The 17,649-nt window shown below is 43.3% G+C and overlaps 3 protein-coding genes across 3 annotated transcripts; 2 read left to right on the forward strand and 1 right to left on the reverse strand.

The window, feature by feature from the left end:
- mpeg1.1 (macrophage expressed 1, tandem duplicate 1) lies at nucleotides 1–3,253 on the forward strand. Its single transcript, XM_056417967.1, has 2 exons — nucleotides 1–456; nucleotides 832–3,253. Exons 1-2 carry the CDS (start codon nucleotides 1–3, stop codon nucleotides 2,497–2,499), a joined length of 2,124 nt encoding a protein of 707 aa, XP_056273942.1. The 3' UTR covers nucleotides 2,500–3,253.
- Nucleotides 3,254–4,143: 890 nt separating this feature from the next.
- Nucleotides 4,144–8,753, forward strand: prf1.5 (perforin 1.5). Its single transcript, XM_056419229.1, has 5 exons — nucleotides 4,144–4,380; nucleotides 4,639–4,914; nucleotides 5,107–5,378; nucleotides 7,123–7,264; nucleotides 7,403–8,753. Exons 2-5 carry the CDS (start codon nucleotides 4,645–4,647, stop codon nucleotides 8,288–8,290), a joined length of 1,572 nt encoding a protein of 523 aa, XP_056275204.1. The 5' UTR covers nucleotides 4,144–4,380; nucleotides 4,639–4,644; the 3' UTR covers nucleotides 8,291–8,753.
- Nucleotides 8,754–12,948: 4,195 nt separating this feature from the next.
- LOC130196934 (uncharacterized) lies at nucleotides 12,949–17,649 on the reverse strand. The gene is made up of 21 exons (XM_056419364.1): nucleotides 17,630–17,649; nucleotides 17,475–17,551; nucleotides 17,301–17,396; nucleotides 17,082–17,206; nucleotides 16,616–16,759; nucleotides 16,470–16,544; nucleotides 16,209–16,373; nucleotides 16,037–16,133; nucleotides 15,735–15,952; nucleotides 15,501–15,657; nucleotides 15,217–15,425; nucleotides 15,011–15,128; nucleotides 14,606–14,802; nucleotides 14,423–14,537; nucleotides 14,173–14,342; nucleotides 14,018–14,100; nucleotides 13,809–13,939; nucleotides 13,531–13,720; nucleotides 13,295–13,436; nucleotides 13,105–13,222; nucleotides 12,949–13,031 (listed from the first exon to the last, which is right to left on the reverse strand). Exons 1-21 carry the CDS (start codon nucleotides 17,647–17,649, stop codon nucleotides 12,949–12,951), a joined length of 2,730 nt encoding a protein of 909 aa, XP_056275339.1.

The following is a 17,649-nucleotide window of genomic DNA, read 5'->3' on the forward strand; positions in this document are numbered from 1 at the left end:
ATGAACTTGAAGGTAGCAGAGACCCTCCTGGCTCTCTTCCTCCTCTATGTCTGCTCTTCGGTCCCCATCAGCCGCCCCACCAACTGGCTCAGGCAATGTCGCGCCTCCTCCAACCTCTCCATCACAGCACTGGAGGTGCTGCCGGGCGGAGGCTGGGACAACCTCCGCAACACGGACGCAGGTCGAGTCATGAACCTCAGCTACTTCCAGTGCCAGAGCACCGAGGACGGGCTTTATCTCATCCCAGATGAGGTGTTTGTCATCCCCCACAAGGAGACGGGCATTGAGATGAACTCTGAGATAATCAGCTCCTGGCTGGAGCAGAGAAGCTTGACATCTCATTCCATAAATGCAGAGATTTCCTTCTTCTCGGTGCTGAATGGCAAATTTTCGACAGAGAACCAGAGGATGAAAACCCATCAGGTCAAAGACTCTTCAACCACAGCCAGAGTGCAAGTAAGTTTCTATTTTCTATAGTTTGGATGAATAAAATGCACATGTGGTTCATGGCAGTTGATTGTGGATCATGAGTTAAATTAATCTAATAGTTTTTATGATATATATCACAACTATATGGTGGATTACTTGGATGGATCGATCTGGTTGATAAAAATGTTGAGTGGCCCTTGAACAGCTTATGTATATTCAACATTCAACAATATTGCCGTATATGTGCCAATGTGAGCAAGACGGCTATTTCTTTATCTGTAGTTACAGAACAAATGTTACAGATTGCCAGTTACAAAGTAAATAAAGCATGAATGAATATACAATAAATAAGCTGAAATTAAAAATAAACTATAACATGATATTTTATATTTTTCTTCAAAGGTTCGTAACTTCATCTACACAGTTAAGGCGTTTCCAGACTTCACTCTGGACACACGCTTTTCCCAACAAGTCAAAGAGATAGCCGATGCAATTGAAAACAACCAAACAAGGAACGTAGTCTATCTCTCAGAGAAGATGGTGCTGGACTATGGAACCCACGTCATCACCAGTGTTGATGCTGGGGCCACTTTGGTGGGGGAAGACTACATCCATTCTTCAAATGTGTCCGACAGTGCATCGGACAGTTCCTCTGTCAAAATGCAAGCAGGCTTAAACTTTTTTGACAAGGTCAAGTTTGAAATAAGCAGTCAGAATACCCAACAGAGCTCCTCTCTTCTAACATATCAGTCCAAGATTCAGTACTCTCTTATTCAAAGCCATGGCGGGGGCACGCCTTTCTATCCTGGCATCACCCTGCAGAAGTGGCAGGAAAGTATCAAGAACAACCTGGTTGCTATTGATCGGTCGGGATTCCCCTTGCACTACTTCATAAACATCAACACCTTGCTCGATCTGCCCCCACCTACGGTGGACAAAGTGGCTCTTGCGGTGAGTCAGGCTGTGGAGCGATACTACATGGTCAACACGCGGCCAGGATGCGTCGACGTCAAATCCAAGAACTTTAACTTCCAAGCCAACATTGATGACGCATCCTGCGAGGGCCCCGCTACAAACCTCAGTTTTGGTGGCGTGTACCAAAAGTGTACTTTTATCAGCTCAGATGCAGGTCCACTGTGTGATGCTCTGGCCCAGAAAAACCCACAAACAGGGAACTTTTCCTGTCTTTCGCCTTACTCTGCCACTTTACTGAGATCGGAGGTGAGACAGCAGGGTTACACTACCTACGACTGCCACAACCAAGGCTCTAAATGTGGGTTTCTTTGGCTTTCACATTGCGATAGTCAAGTGTGTCAGGACAACTACCACGTTCGCTCTGCACGCATCGACACCTACTGGTGCTCTGTGAGCGGAAAGGCCCCAGACAACTCAGGGTATCTGTTCGGAGGCATGTACAGCCCCTCCCTCCTGAACCCCCTCACCAATAGAAAAAGCTGTCCCACAAGTTTCATTCCAGTGAAGTTTCTCTCGGATGGCCAAGTGATCTGTGTGGGTAAGGACTATGAAATCGGCAGCAGATACTCAGTGCCATTCGGAGGCCTCTTCAGTTGTCAGTCAAACAACCCGTTGGCAAATAATCAACGCCGCTGCCCTCCTAAGTTCAGCCAGCACCTCGCCGCAGTGAGCGACGGCTGTGAAATCCTTTACTGTGTCCAGTCAGATCTGTTCACAGGTGGGCAGCTGCTTCCGATCCGTCTGCCACCTTTCATCAAGCCTCCACTTGTCAGCATGCAAGCCACAAATACAGTCATGGTCATGATTGATGGAGATATGAGCTGGATCAGAGTGGGGAAGACCAAGGCGTGGAAGCTGGCCAAACCAGAGGAAATCAAGGCAATGGTTGAGAAGCTTAACCCCGAATCGCGTCAGATGTCTGGTGGCGAAAAGGCCGGGTTAGCCTTCGGGCTGATTGGCATGATGGCGCTGGTGGTCATAGTGGCAGTAGTCCTGGTGAAGAGGAGGAGGGGGAAGCTGTCTGGGTTCAGGACAGCTGGGAGCTATGAGGAAATACATGATGAGGTTGAATGTAAAGAACAAGATGCGGCTTAAGAATAAAACACAGATTAGACGCCTTTTGAGGACAGCTGTTTGTCAGTCGGTTGTAACCCAGCTCGATCTTAACATGCACCACATGGATATTGATTAAAGACTTTTACAAATTTGGCAAAAACAGTGCCTCCGACCTGCTTTCATTTTTGAAACTCCACACATAGGTTAAAGGCGTGACGTCAAGAGGTTGATCTAGTGTGACGGATATGGAAATTAACTTCCTTGTTCATTCTCAACGCAGAAATCACTAACATGAATCTCACAGGAGCAGAACATGTTGTTTAAGGGATCCTAGATTGCATCAATTATTCTTATTCTTTTGAACTGTAAATGAAACCAATCAGTAACTACATCACCAAATTTGAAAAACTGCTGGATATAATAAATACAATAGTTATAACACATTTATTGGGAGACATATTTGATACGTCTCGCCATGTGCCTTTCAGTGAACCCAGACAACCCTCATGAGGCCAAGATGCCTCATGTCAAGTAGTGTAAAAAACATGTTAAACCCCATTTAAAAACCTGGATGATTTGTTTGACTCGTAAACATTGATAAAACATCTCACAACATTGTATGATTTATTTTGACAGATAATTAATTAACATTTTGTGATGATTCTCGATGTTTTGTGCTTAATGTTTTGTCTCGTGCTGCTAAAAATGAAAGGATTTATAAATGTATATCAATTAAACTTCTCTGCACTGCACATAACTACTAATTAAAGTGGCGTTCAACTATTCAAATGGATCCATGTCTCATGTTTATATTATATACATGCTTCTTATGTCTTACACATACCTCCTTCAGCGGCCACTTAAACACAAAAATCGGCATTGTAACAGATCTGAGCTATGAGTGTTTTTTAACTTGCAAGCTTAACAAATGGAGTTAAATCTTTGAACTAAATACAAACACATGATGAAGGAAATTGTATTTGCACCGCATAGTGTTGCGGTTTTGTACAACATGGCAAAGTAACAGCTGATGTGAACTCACACTTTGCAGTAAACATCTGTAAACATGGCACCAAAGCTCACACTGGTCCTCTAAATAAAACAACTCTCTATGAACCCTCTTGCACGGAGAGACAATTATCTTCCCGACCTGACTGTAAGGCACCAACATTCCAGTCACGTTCATGAACAGTGAACGGCTAAGCTCACCTCATGACCTTGGCCAAGGTTATCAGTACACAGACAGGCTGGCTCTGACATTATACACACACACATTATGCGCACACTCCAACAGACAGACACACACATACTGTACGCTCACATGCACAGGGCCGTTTCCCGTAAAGAGCGCTCAGACAGATGTGCATCTTTTTCTCTCGTGACTATAGAAGAATCTCCCTCCCTCCCACACACACACAGCTGTAAGGGATTCATAGAGCTGGCTCATGAACATGAAAACAAACCCACTCAGGCTAGGAAATTGTTTCTGGGAGTACAAGAGAAAGAGAGAGAGAGAGAGAGAAAGAGACAGAGAGAGAGAGAGGAAGAGAGAAAGGAAGAGAGACAAAGAGACAGATACACAGCCCTGAAGAAGAGGAACTCCCTCCCTTGGTCTTTTTCTATTTTTAATAGGGCGAAGGACGGACAAAAGTATGCACCCAGCGGGCTTTTAGCACAGCTTGCTGTAAAGCCAAAGCTCTCTTAACCGTGATTTCATTTCCAGCAGGTTTAAGAGCCTTTCAGTTGCATTTCATCTTTTACTGTGAGCTGCGCCATTGATGGGGTTCATAAAAAGAGGGAGGCACGACCAAGGTATTTTTCTTGGCTGGAGCGGGATTTCAGCAGGCAGAGAACGTGGCAGCCCGACAACTCCCAAAAGAAGATAGGGTCTGAAGGACAACACAGGGAGTACAGTCCACGGTAAGAGTGCCCGTCCATAGTGTGTGTCTCTCTTGTTTTTTATTAGGGATACAGGATTACTCCACTTGATAAAGCAGGGGGATTACAATCTCCTCTAAATGTACTGTGTGACAGACATTATTCGTCTATGAATATGAGCAATCCCTCTGTGTGGTCTGCTCTCTGAACCTGTGGAAATCCATTCTAACTCAAGGCTGAACAACGTTACCGCCTACAACCACTAAGAAGTAGACTAAACACTCTGCTGTTCCAAAGCAGGCAACCATGCGAGTTGGAGGATACCCACGGAGCAACGTCATCGTGCTCACACTGACTGCACTGGTCCTGATGGAGGTCTGCGGGGTCCAGGGCTGTTGGGTTGGCTCAGGGTCAGAGTGTGAGAAAGCCCCTTTTGTCCCGGGCCACAACCTGGCAGGAGAAGGTTTCGATGTAGTGCGGATGCGTCGCACGGGGGCATACGTCATCAATGTCAAAGCACATCTGGCCGACAACCACACCTGTACACTGTGTCCAAACCGCTTTCAAGCAGGACAGGCAAGCACAATGAAACTCACTCTGCTCACTCTTTCCATCATTGTGTCTTCAAACAATCTCAACTCACTTCACTTCTTTTGGACCGTTTTTTGTTGCATTTTTTCCCCTTCCTCTGTATTCCACACATTTCTAACTCTATTCTTCCTCCACCTGAATCCCACTCAACATCCTGCCTTTATCTTTTCTCCTCAGATTCAAAAGCTCCCAGCTGCAGTGCTGGACTGGCGACCTTTCAGCCGCTGCAGTAAGCAGCTTTCTAGTGCCCTCTACCACTCGGTGGACTCCCTGCTGCGGAGTTCCAGCTCCATGGTCAACAATAACTGGGGCTTGGGCTTGAGTTTAGAAAATGTCGGCAAGGCAGTGCTGGGAGGAAGCCGCTCAGACTTGGCAAAGTTTGCCCGTTCGCAGCACAGCGTGGACAAGGCCACTTTTGCCATGCATGAAATCAGTTGCACCTACTACAGGTAAAGACATGTGGGGCTGGATATATGCAATTTACAAAATATATTTTTATTACGAATTCAAAGGCTTTGAATTAATTATATACAGGACTGTCTCAGAAAATTAGAATATTGTGATGAAGTTCTTTATTTTCTGTAATGCAATTAAAAACAGAATGTCATGCTTCTGGTTCATTACAAATCAACTGAAATATTGCAAGCCTTTTATTCTTTTAATATTGCTGATTATGAAAACTCAAATATCCTATCTCTAAATATTAGAATATCATGAAAAGTATACTAGTAGGGTATTAAACAAATCACTTGAATTGTCTAATTAACTCAAACACCTGCAAGGGTTCCTGAGCCTTGACAAACACTCAGCTGTTATAAATCTTTTTTTACTTGGTCTGAGGAAATAATGACATGCTGCTGGTTGAGGCGACCAACAATAGGCGGTTTGGAAGCTCATTTCTGTTGTTAAATGCGGTAAAAAAATGTAACTAATTAATCCTGTAATTTAATCATAACGCGTTAACGCGTTATTTTTCACAGCACTAGTATATATATATATATATATATATTATATTTTAATGTATTGCCCCCGTTGCCTGTTCAACACAGAGGCACTACTTGGTTGCTCATCTGCTGGAGTTCCAACGCGTTTCATTGAATGTCAGTGTCCAGTTTGTTTATTGTTCCATTTGCATGTATTTATCCCAAACTAAATCATAAATATTGTTGCCACCACTTAGGTGCACATACTTAAATCATAATATAACTAGTGCTGTGAAAAATAACGCGTTAACTCAGTTAATTAAATTACAGGATTAACTTGTTTTTTTTTTTAAACGCATTTAACGCATGCGCAGAATGAGCTTCCAATCCATCTGTTGTTGGTCGTCTCTCCAGCAGCATGTCATTCTGTCTCTACGTGTCGCGTAACACGACTCATCTCTCCATCTCGCGCAGAGCCCGGCCGATGTGCCGGCCGCACATCAGACGTAAAAAAAGTATAAATAAATAAATAAATAAATGCATGAATAAATACACGAATACATATATAAATGCTTAAATAAATGTATAAATATATAAATAAATACAGGAATAAATAAATAAATGCTTAAATAAATGTATAAATAAATAAATACAAGAATAAATGTATAGATGTATAAATAAATACAGGAATGAATAAATATAAGTTATAACTCAACAGGACATCATTAAATAAATATATTTCTAAATTTCTGTATTTCTTCATTTATTTATGTCTCTATTTATGTGTCCACACGTATTTCTTCATTTAATTTCTATAGCTCATTTGCATACAAGGACACATGAATGTCACACATAAATAAATGAAGAAATACAGAAATGTAGAAATACATTTATTTAATCATGTCCTGTTGAGTTATAACTTATATTTATTCATTCCAGCATTTATTTATTTATACATTTATTCTTGTATTTATTAATTTATTACATTTATTGAAGCATTTATTTATTTATTCCTGTATTTATTTATACATTTATTTAAGCATTTATCTATTTATTCCTATATTTATTTATGCATTTATTTAAGCATTTATCTATTTATTCTTATATTTATTCATGCATTTATTTATACTTAAGTCATTTTAAGTCCTCCATACTCATTAAGTACTCCTAAACATCAAATTAAGTCGGCCTTGCGCCACCTAGTGGTGGGAAATCCAAAGTAACAAAACCTGATTGAAATTGCACCCGACGTGCCTCTTTGTCTTTTCAGCTACAGACTGGCCGACCATCCCCAGCTGAGTGCAGAGTTCACAAAGCATCTGAAGAGACTCCCACAGAGCCTGAATACCAGCCAGAACAGAGCCTTCTACAGGCGGCTGATAGACACCTACGGGACGCACTACATACACCAGGTCAGGGGCTCGTAGAGGTCTTTTCCTGCCTTAGCACAACTGCAGCAGAGTGTCACTTTGATGGAGGTCTGTGTTAGTGCCAACAATGCTGAAGATTACCCAAAAAAAGCCTTAATTTCCCAATTTGTTGTCTCCTAGGTCCAGCTTGGTGGTAAGGTGAGGCGAATCACCGCCTTCAGGACCTGCCTGGCCACACTGAAGGGTTTCTCTGAGTCGGACATCAAAAACTGCTTGAACTTTGAACTCCGAATGACCCTGGGTTTCCTCCCTGGCAATGCCTCCTTGTCCAACAAGTGCGATAACCTCCTGAAGGGCAACATGAGCATGGGCTTCTACCAAGGCTTCATGACCCATAAGATCGAGGTGATCGGCGGGGAGAGGTATTTCCCTGACATCCTCTACCAGGAAGACCCATCTGAAGCATACCAGAGCTGGATGGGCAGCCTTCACGACAACCCTGATGTGGTTTCCTATGCCATCTTCCCTCTGCACCACCTGGTAGAGGACTCCCAAATCAGTGTGAATCTGAAAAGCACCGTCACAGAGTATATTAAAGATAACCAGCTGCAGGAGGACCAGGCTCATTTCAAGAACTGCTCCCCGACTCCCAACCTGGACCACAACTGCTGTCCTCTGCGGGCCGGCAGGGGAACTCTCAGACTGGAGATCCACAGGGCGGCAGGTCTGAGGGCAGACACCTTCACCAAAACAGACGCCTACGTGAAGATCTTCTACAACGGCGTGTACGAGGAGACCAAGACGGTGATGGACAACAACGACCCGGCGTGGAACGTGACCTACGACTTTGGATCGGTAGAACTGGGTCAGTCGTTGAGGTTTGAGGTCTGGGATCGAGACGTGTTCTACAATGACGTCGCGGGTATATGCGTCGTCTTCCCCGAGCGAGGAACTCACGCTCTGAGCTGTCAGCTGAGCAAAGGAGTGCTCTACTTCACCTACACCATCAGGTGTGACGCTCACCTGACAGGATACAGGTGTGGGCGGTACTCCCCCAATGCCGAGTAGATTATTGGATTACAACGCGTTTATGCAGATTTCAGCATCAGGTGTCACATATAAGAGCCAAGAGCCAGTCAATTTGTCAACATTTTGGATGGTAAACAAACTCTCCCTTTTCTCACATACTTGTGTAATTGTTGGGCAGTTGTCTTTTTATATGAAATACTTTTAATTTGTCAGTATTGACGAACCAAAGTTTAAGTCTTAGTGAATCTGCTGTACGTAACAAAATAAAGTTATTCTAATGGAAGACATTTAGGCTACTGTTGTCTCGAGTCAGATTCAACCGAGTTTATAGATAATGTATCGAAAACCACAAGGGAAACAAAACTCACTCTTTTATTTGAAGTGGCTGATGTCTATATATATATATATATGTGTGTGTGTGTGTCATGTACAGTAACAAAAGCAAAACACTGAAAATAATGATCTTAGCAGACTGCCAATCAAAAATAAAACTCAAAAAGGGGCCATTTTCCATTTCCTATATCTGAAGATTAGTGGAAACCAGACCGAGTTGATGCCAAACCTTGTGCCACAGTGTAATAAAATCATTAATTCCTATATGATGAAAGCTTCAGAGCTACATTTTCTGTTGGCTGTAGCTCATGAGGAGAGTGGTCGTCCCTTAACCCCACGGTAGCCGGTTCAATCCCTGCTCTCCCCTCCCCATAGTTGCATGTCAAAGTGCCCTTGAGCAAGACACTCCCCCCAGCTGCTCCCCGTGTGCTTCACTGCTGCTCCTTAATAGCCAAGGATGGTCAAATACAGGGAAGCATTTCCTAACTGTGTAGATTTCTTTCTACTGCTACACTGTAGTCTTGACCACAAAAACTTGTATTCCAATTTTTATCATTCAGTTCAATCAGGAACCTTAAAAACATACGAATGACTTAGTAAATGCTTTAACATTAACACTTGTACAGTTAGAACACACACGCCACTTATACAGTACGAATGCAGCAGCTACTTCATCCTCCGTGTTCCTCCACTCAACATATTCGACACTAGAGAGTCAAATGCCGCATCCCCGTTCAATATGAGGAATCGTGCAATAAAAATAAAAAAACTTGTCATATTTAAAAGGAGTAGAAAGAAGAGTTTTTATAGTTTTACACTCAAGAAACTAAAGTTTGTGTACTAAATTCATCGACTACACCCACACAACCATGTATGTTCAGTCTAGAAAGGTCAGTCAGTCAGGATGAAAGGCGACACTTACCACGGCCAGAGAAAACAATCTGTCAGACACCTGCTGACTTTCTCAGACAAGAGTCAATACATTTTGATCAGTTAGGGCGCCAGAGGACATTCCTGTATCATCTAAGCGCTGGAAAGTAAGAGCAGTACTTCGGGAGAAATGCAACCACGTCAGGTGGTATAGAAATTCACTACTCCATCACTTTCCTTACCACAGTTAGCACTGTGTTGTCAATGTTGCAATTATGGTCCAGTAGCACTTTTTTAATGACACTATAGCTAAATTCTCCTGCTAAAACACCTATATCATACAGTAGTGATACTGCTAGCTAAACTTTGCCCTAAACAGTGTCGTTAATGTCATTACAAACTATTTGCTGGTGATAACACTACTGTAGGCTAAGGTGTGTCTCGTCTGATTCGAGGGAAATTGACATCAGGCAGAAATAGAGTTATCATTTGACTCTCTCTAAAGGCAGTCACATTTTTCTCTCCCTCTCCTCCCCCTGACCTTCCCTGCTTGGCTCCTATCGTCATGTCTTGTCTTGTCCTATACTTGAGAGACTCTCTCCGCATCGCTCTTCGAACTAAAAACCATGGATTTGATCAACTGGTCTCTCAACGCAATTGACACCATCTTCTCGACGAAAAGCTCGGGTTCGGGGGAACCTGCCTGTCCTGCCGGGACGTTGGCAGCCGGTTACACGATGGACGCGTGGGAGCGTTGGCGTGTCGTGTGCCTAGCGGCCCTTTTCGTGGAGGACGTAGAAGACATCTACCTATTCGGAACTATGATTACAAGATTTCTGCTGTTTGGATTTGGCGCTGCCCTGGCTTATCGGAAAATTAATGAAACGGTGACAGCTGTTAAAAGCCCCCTAAGGCTGCCCGAATCGATTTGAAAACCTATTGGACAATGGGAGGAAAATGGTGGGATAGTAGTTGCGCAAATTGAATGCAGCTACTACAAGACCAAACAATCCCAATCGTATCTGCTTTCGGCTCCCTCAACCAGCACGGCCTTGGGGCCGTTACTGGAACAACAACTCCCCTGAAATTAGCTGAAGTGCGAATCTCTCGCATTACCTCCCTCCTCTCCACAGACACCTGTGGACTGTTGACTCTGTCCGGGACCTTTTCAAGGCTGTCTCCATGGCAACAACCATCTTGCGACCTGAGAACTGTCTGATTGTGGCCTGGGGGAAGAAGACAACACAGGCCACTCACACACAAACTTTCAACACACTGATATGCATTCACTACCCTCACCCCCCATCCCACGCCTTTGCCTGTTTCTGGTTGCAAGTCATGTTTAAATGTATGTGCTTATGTACTGATGTGTGTGTTTTCCTGCTCCCACACTGTCCTCCTATAGGAGCGCAGTCTGTGGGTTGTTTCTCCTCTCCTCTCTACCCTCATGTTGTGCTGTAATCTTTAATCCTTTACGTCTCTTCCGGGAGTGAACGCTGGCGCGTTTAGCTGCCGCTGCTCTCCGGTTGGCTTAACTATAACTGTTTTAATGTGTTGTACGGCGACCTTGAGTGCCTTGAAAGGCGCCTTATAAAATAAATGTATTATTATTATTATTATTACTATTATAAAAGCAGCTGGAGGTTCTTTTTTTCTAACTTTTCACTCTTCTTCAAAGGACAAGTCAGGAATGCATTCACATACGCACACAGGTAGAATTAAAATGTATCTCGATTTAAGGTGCCAGATAGTCATACAACCACTTACAAATATGTATATGTTTGTTATTTACTAGTTACATTGCAGATTCAGATTATTTTGACTAAATAATAATCATAAAAATCATGACGTATTATTCGAGATTAAGGCACCAAATATATATAGTTGTTACACATGTAATCGTAAACAATTCGGTCAAAAGTAAAAAGACACCACTTTAGTTCAACGTTAGTTGAATTTAAAAATTAAGTTATAAATCTTAACCCCGTCAAACTGATTTACAGTTACGTGTGAATAAATAATAATTTTGAGTGTTCGTTAGATACTCCAAAACCGAATTATATCTCATGTACAACCACCACGAAGACAGAGCCAACGTATCATTTAAAAAAGTCCTGCCGAGATCAGACTGTTTTCGGCGGCCACACTGAGCGCGGAATGCCCGGTGCTGCGAGTCTCACCGGTCCTCAAATCTCCAAAATCGTCAGCGCATGTTTTTAAGTCGGCTGAATCTCCACAAAAAGACCACATATTTGATGCTTAAACAGCAAACTTCACACCTGAAAACATCCTACAATGACATTTGACTCAACAGTAGTATTTTGAAAAAGTAAACTGTATTTTCTCCGCTGCGATCGTTGGTGTAAAAAGCATTCTGGGATATTGGCTGCCACCTCCGATGCGTGCATAACATTGAACCCTTAAGATAAATACTAGTTTCATGCCATATATTAATGGCCAACACGGTGGTCTAGTGGTTAGCACTATAGCATGGAGATGCACAGGTTCAATACCCGCTAACAAGAGTGAATGTGAGGCTCAGCGCTTGTACTCTTGGTTGAATGCACTTACTGTAAGTCGCTTTGGATAAAAGACTGTTAAATGACATGTAATGCTCACCCTAGTTTTTTTTCTGTGCGGACTCAGTCTCTCCGTGCTTTGGTTCCCTCTCCGGCAAATTTAAATCAATGGGGCAAAATCTAAATTAGCGCCAAAAAACAACTTTCAATATATATAAAACCAATAAAATATATTGAACTAAATCCACCCAGGAGGAAACCAAAGAGATTGATAGTAATTAGTTGGGGGTAGTCGGTAACTCAATTTAAAGTGCACCCAACACTTTAGGTGAACAGATTTAGGCAAATTAATTAAAACCAAGGGTGTAGGTTTGGTCTCAGCATTTGTAAGGCCACAAAGAAAGAACATTTCTCTGAAGTTTAAGAGTGCCTTACCTGCCATTTTTTAGCTTCTACACAAGTTGACCAGTGCATTAGTTTACAGCTCGATGGCATTATACCAATTACTAAAATCAATTAAGTGGAAGGCTGGGTCATTCGTGCCAGAGTGGCGTTTTGGTGCTCTAAGCTTTTACACTAAAAGTACCCATTTCAACGTAGGGCTATTATGCAGCAACACATACTGAGTATATCACTTTGCCTGAACTCGTAACTTCGTGCTGAAGTTGCTGTACTGTGATGAGGTTTACATCAGGCAGATATGGTTCACTCACATCCAGGACACCACTACACTGACTTCATGATGTCACAGTGTAAACTGTTCCCTAAATAACACTTAGCCTAGTCTGCACATGCATGTTTTATAAACCAAGATAGATTCAAGTTAATACCTCACCTATACTGACCCAATTAAATGAAATCAAATGTCGTCTAATGTGCCACAAATAAAAATTGGTGCACTGAATATATTGCAGGGTTAAAATAAGATTTTTTAATCAAGTGAAGAGATGATTTCCGAAGTTTAAAGACAATGGTTTATTCAGAAGTTTGAGCAGAGATTAAAACAATAGGCCCGGAGGAGATTTGCCTGTGGTTGCTGGAGTCTGTTCCTCTTCGCACTAGAAGAAAAGGACAATATCAGTCAACTGCATGTAGTTTTAGTTGACAAAATGTTTTCCAGATGGCCCGTACCCCGTTTTCCCTGTCGTCTGTAGTTCATCTGGTGTGCAGGTTGCACACACTGGCCTCTGCATGAACCATCTGCTTGGCTGTGCGAGTCACAAATCTCAGCATCACAGTGGACGAAGATCTGTAGATGGACAGAAGGGTTCATAACACAGGGCTACTATGCGACATGACCAATACACGCAACATATTTTACCTCGTTCTTCAGAACCTCCTCATCTTTAGTGAAGGTGAACATCTTCATTGAGAAGCGTTTGATGTGGGATGGGTCTAAAAGCCTGGCGTCTCTCACAACAGGATGGAAAATAGTCACATAGCTGTCATCAGGATTCTCACAGCTGGGGAGGGGTAAAATATACATTTCAATCCCATACAATAATAACAAGTCAAACCTGAAGTTGAGAAGGCACTTAGCTTTATGCTACTCATTACCTGTCAACAATGATATCCCAGCTAGGCAGAGATGTCCGGTCTTCATCAAGTGTAGCCCAACAGCTCTCCAAGATGAGCTCCAAATTTGGGTCAGTAGACTCAATCAGCGCCACCTCAAAATACAAAGGCTGCCTCAGATATTTTACAACTGGATAATCTGCCGCTTGGTAGAAGAGCGTGTACGATGAATCTGTAGAAGGAGAGTCCCATTAGAAGGAGGCATTGCCCAGACAGGGTACAGTCTTGCCAAAACAAGGTTTTAATGAAGACAACTTTACCCTGGGATAGCCTCATTTGAACCATCAGCTGTCCTGAGCCGATCTCTGTGGTGGGTTCATATTGTCTTGGGTTTGCGCTGAAGCCAACAGTCTGAGTCTCATTGACCACATAGTAGCAGGAAATAGTTTGTCTTGGAGAAAAGAAAATACACTGGGGTAGAGCTCACGAGAAAGTATATTAGGACCAAAGATTGGACGAGTCTCTCTACCTGTACTGCGAATCAACTGGCGATGCTCCTTTGTTGTAAGGCAAGGCAATCTCATTTTCATACAGCATGTAGTGGTCAAAGAACTTCATACAAAAGACCAGAGGCATGAGACTTTGACAAAATAATGGTGAGATGCAACATGAATACACACTTACCGTTCTTGTGGTTCCACAGGACGCAACATTGAAAGAGAAATATGCAAAGCGATCACCACTGAATGTCGGTTTGCAAGACTGGTCCTTTAGGGTCAGCCTACTTGGGATCATATTGGTCACAGAATCCACCTTCACAGCCGTAGCCGCCATCGTTCCATTGGGGTAGCACTCTGAGGGTAGAGGTAGTAAGGGTGAAGAAAATGTCCTGCAGTCCCATCAGCACAAACACTAAACATTGATTAAGTCTTACTGGTTGTTGTTAAGGGAAAGTTGCAGGACAAGAGGAGATCAGCGAGCACCCACTCATTACGGGTATGCAACAGAAAGAAGTCGACGTGGGCCCTAACTGAATCTGATGTTATCAGCTGCAAGACAAAGAGGAAAGTTATCAGGTGCAGCCAGAGTCAAGGTGAAATGTTAAAGTGAAACTTACCTCGAAGGTCGTGTCCTTGGCAGTATATGGAAGAATGACGCTGAAGTGTGTGCTGTTTTCTTGGAACTGGTAGTCAGCCATCTCAGGTGTCAGCTGTTGATTACCAACCATTGCCTTGAAATTGTTGCCTTGACTCCCGTATTTCACACTGATGTGAAACTGGTTCTGGTCACAGGTGCCAGTGATGGTGGGTAGATCTAAAAGCAGAGACAAGGTTGACCAATGGACTGAGCATCTTTGTGACGTTGTGCTACTGTCATATTTAAAAGACGCCCAAGGTGTTTTCAGTTAGCATCCATATAACATCTTTCAGTAGACTGACAGATAAGATGACTTCTCTCCTGAAGGCACTAAACATGAGTCACAGCAATTGTGAGCTAGGTACTGTGAAAAGCAATATCTCACCAACATCTTGAAGAGATGCCTGCAACTCAACTGGGTGGGCAAATGGAGCTTCCTCAGGAACAATGATAAACCCAAAGATCAGAGAGAGGAAGTAGGTTGTAACCAGAGGTTCAGGATTCTGCAGGCATAAACATCTGTCATGTCACTGAACCACAGAACAAATAAGCTGGCGCCAAGTGCCATTCAGCATCTATCATTTCACTTGCATCTTTCAGGACAATATCAGCATCAAAGGGCACTAAAACAGAGATGCTCTTGCTTCCATTGGAGTAGCGGTGCTCTTGGATGGTAAAACCTCTGGCATTGCTCTCTTCAACAGTGAGCACACTGGTGGAGAAGGTGATGTTCCTCAGCACCACATCATGAAGAAGGGGCCCCAAGAGAACGCTGAACACTCGGGCCTCTGGGACAGTATCTGAGGAATAGGAAACAGGTTAATAGCCTTTCTGCTTTAGCCTGAAGTTCCATCATCTACCGGATCATGACTTACTTTCTTGGACATGGAGAACTTGAAGAATAAGAGGGGTGGTAATGGGAAACAAAACCTTGTATCTGGTGTCATCTTGGGAGACAGTGGTCCTCCACAGTACCTCAAGCATGGGCTCCACATGATAGGTGATGTGGTACTGGTAATCTGGGGCATGGCTCTGCAATCAGTCATGACATTTTAATAAAACATCCAAAAACATGACCCTTGCATTTCTAAGCTAGAGGACTTTCCAACCTTATAGTGACCGTCAGGCGAGCCGACTGGGATCTCAATGACGATGTGGAAATCTGTGGCGGACAGCGTGTACCCTCGTGCAGCCATCTGAGATCTATCAAGCCTCTTTCCGTTGATGCCCATGTGCATTTCTCGGATTTTAAAGCTGCCATCTACCAGTGGTGTCATGCGGTGAGGTACGTGCCAAGAGATTATATTGTTGATGAAGAGGACGCCACCTGTTAATGATAACCCAACTGTTGATGCATCTGCGTGACAAACTAAGGGAGACAATGGACATACACAGATTGCACGAGACTTGCCTGTGGGACAAGCAGCTGCCATGTCCACCACAGCCAGACCATGTGGTGCCTTGTAGTAGGCACTCACCCTGAAGACTTCCATGGAGACGCCATCCACCTACAAGATGGCAGGTTTACTCTAATGCTTCCAAAGCCAAGATTAATGCAAACTATGTGATGGTGCGTTGCTTACTTCTTCCGATGTAGTCTCTGCTGTATTGTAAGGGGATCGCAGAACCAGACGGGTTGAGGTCACCATGGCACCATAGCCGGCTTGTTCAGCCTCCCTCAGCACCATCGACACTGGTTCTGGGGTGTAAAATGTCAATTTCCAGATGCCATGTGCTGCCCCAGAGGCCTGTAGGTAAGGGGAGAATTACTACTTTCCTCTGTTGAATGAGACAAACTGCAGGTTGAAAACCAAGCCCACTACAACCAGAATTTTTAAACATACATCAGGAATGATGTCGATCTCTTTAACATCTTGAGTCTGTCCCTTAGCTTCAGGAGTAGCAATGTGGTGAGACACCTAAAAACAAGAAGAGGTGGCTTAGATTGTGAGAGACAAGTTAGTAGAACTATCGATATTAAGTGACCCACTTCCATGTAGTTCCTGTCGCAGAGAATCTCTCGAGAGGCCCAGCGAGTGTAGCTGCAAGTCTGCATCACATCATGGGTAACCAAGTCTGATCCACTGGGGCCGTACAGCCGGAGCCTTAAGCCAACATTAAAGGTTTGGTCGTCCTACAAAGTAAATGCGGGAACAAGGATTTGGCATTACCAGTCAAGAGCTCAAATACAGCAATTTTTAAAAGAAAATTACTCATTTGGTGTGCGCTGCCAAGGAAATGTGTTTATTTATTTCTCATTATAGTGGCTGAAATGTACAAACTTTCACACGTCAAACATTGGCTATATAAAACCTGTCAACAGGAATACCAACAGGCTAAAATTAATTCTAGTCAAAAGTAAATTTTGTAAGTAATTAAAGCAACAAATGTGCAAACATGTTTCTCAGTGTGAAACTATAATTGAATGTCATCTGATAAAATGAGCTCAAACATACTTGGTTGTCCACGTAGCAGCCCAGCAGAGACGAGTAGATTATGGTGTTACCCCACGGGTCAGACTCCATGCTGTATCCACACTGAGCAGCCAAGTTGGGTGTTAACACAATGTGCTGGGTGCCATCTGGGGGGGGGGGGGGAGAAATAAAGACAAGCATGACAGGACACCCCTCTGCTAGTGTTAACCAATCAGTCTTCCTAACAGATTGTATACTTACTGATAGCCTCCACCTCAAGCCCATTGCCCACTGCTAGGGCCTTGTCCAATGACAGCCTCATTAGATTACCCACGCAGTCTGAATGCAAGCCACTGCCTGTTAAAAGAAAAGGCTTGTCAGGAGTAGTAATCTTTCTGTAACAGTGGTAAAGGAAATGTTTGAATTCCAGCTTACTTGACTGTGAAATGACCTTCATATTTGGCCTTGCTTGACCCAAGAGGATTACTGCAGCCATCAAGTTCCAGAGCAAACTTCAAGTAAAACATATTATTTAGAGACATAAAGTGTGCAGCTTGCAGTCTTTGAACAATGAAAGTAAATAAACTTACATGTTCCCGAGCCTAGACAT

This window comes from Pseudoliparis swirei, chromosome 7, assembly GCF_029220125.1.
Source record: "Pseudoliparis swirei isolate HS2019 ecotype Mariana Trench chromosome 7, NWPU_hadal_v1, whole genome shotgun sequence".
Lineage (NCBI taxonomy): Eukaryota > Metazoa > Chordata > Actinopteri > Perciformes > Liparidae > Pseudoliparis > Pseudoliparis swirei.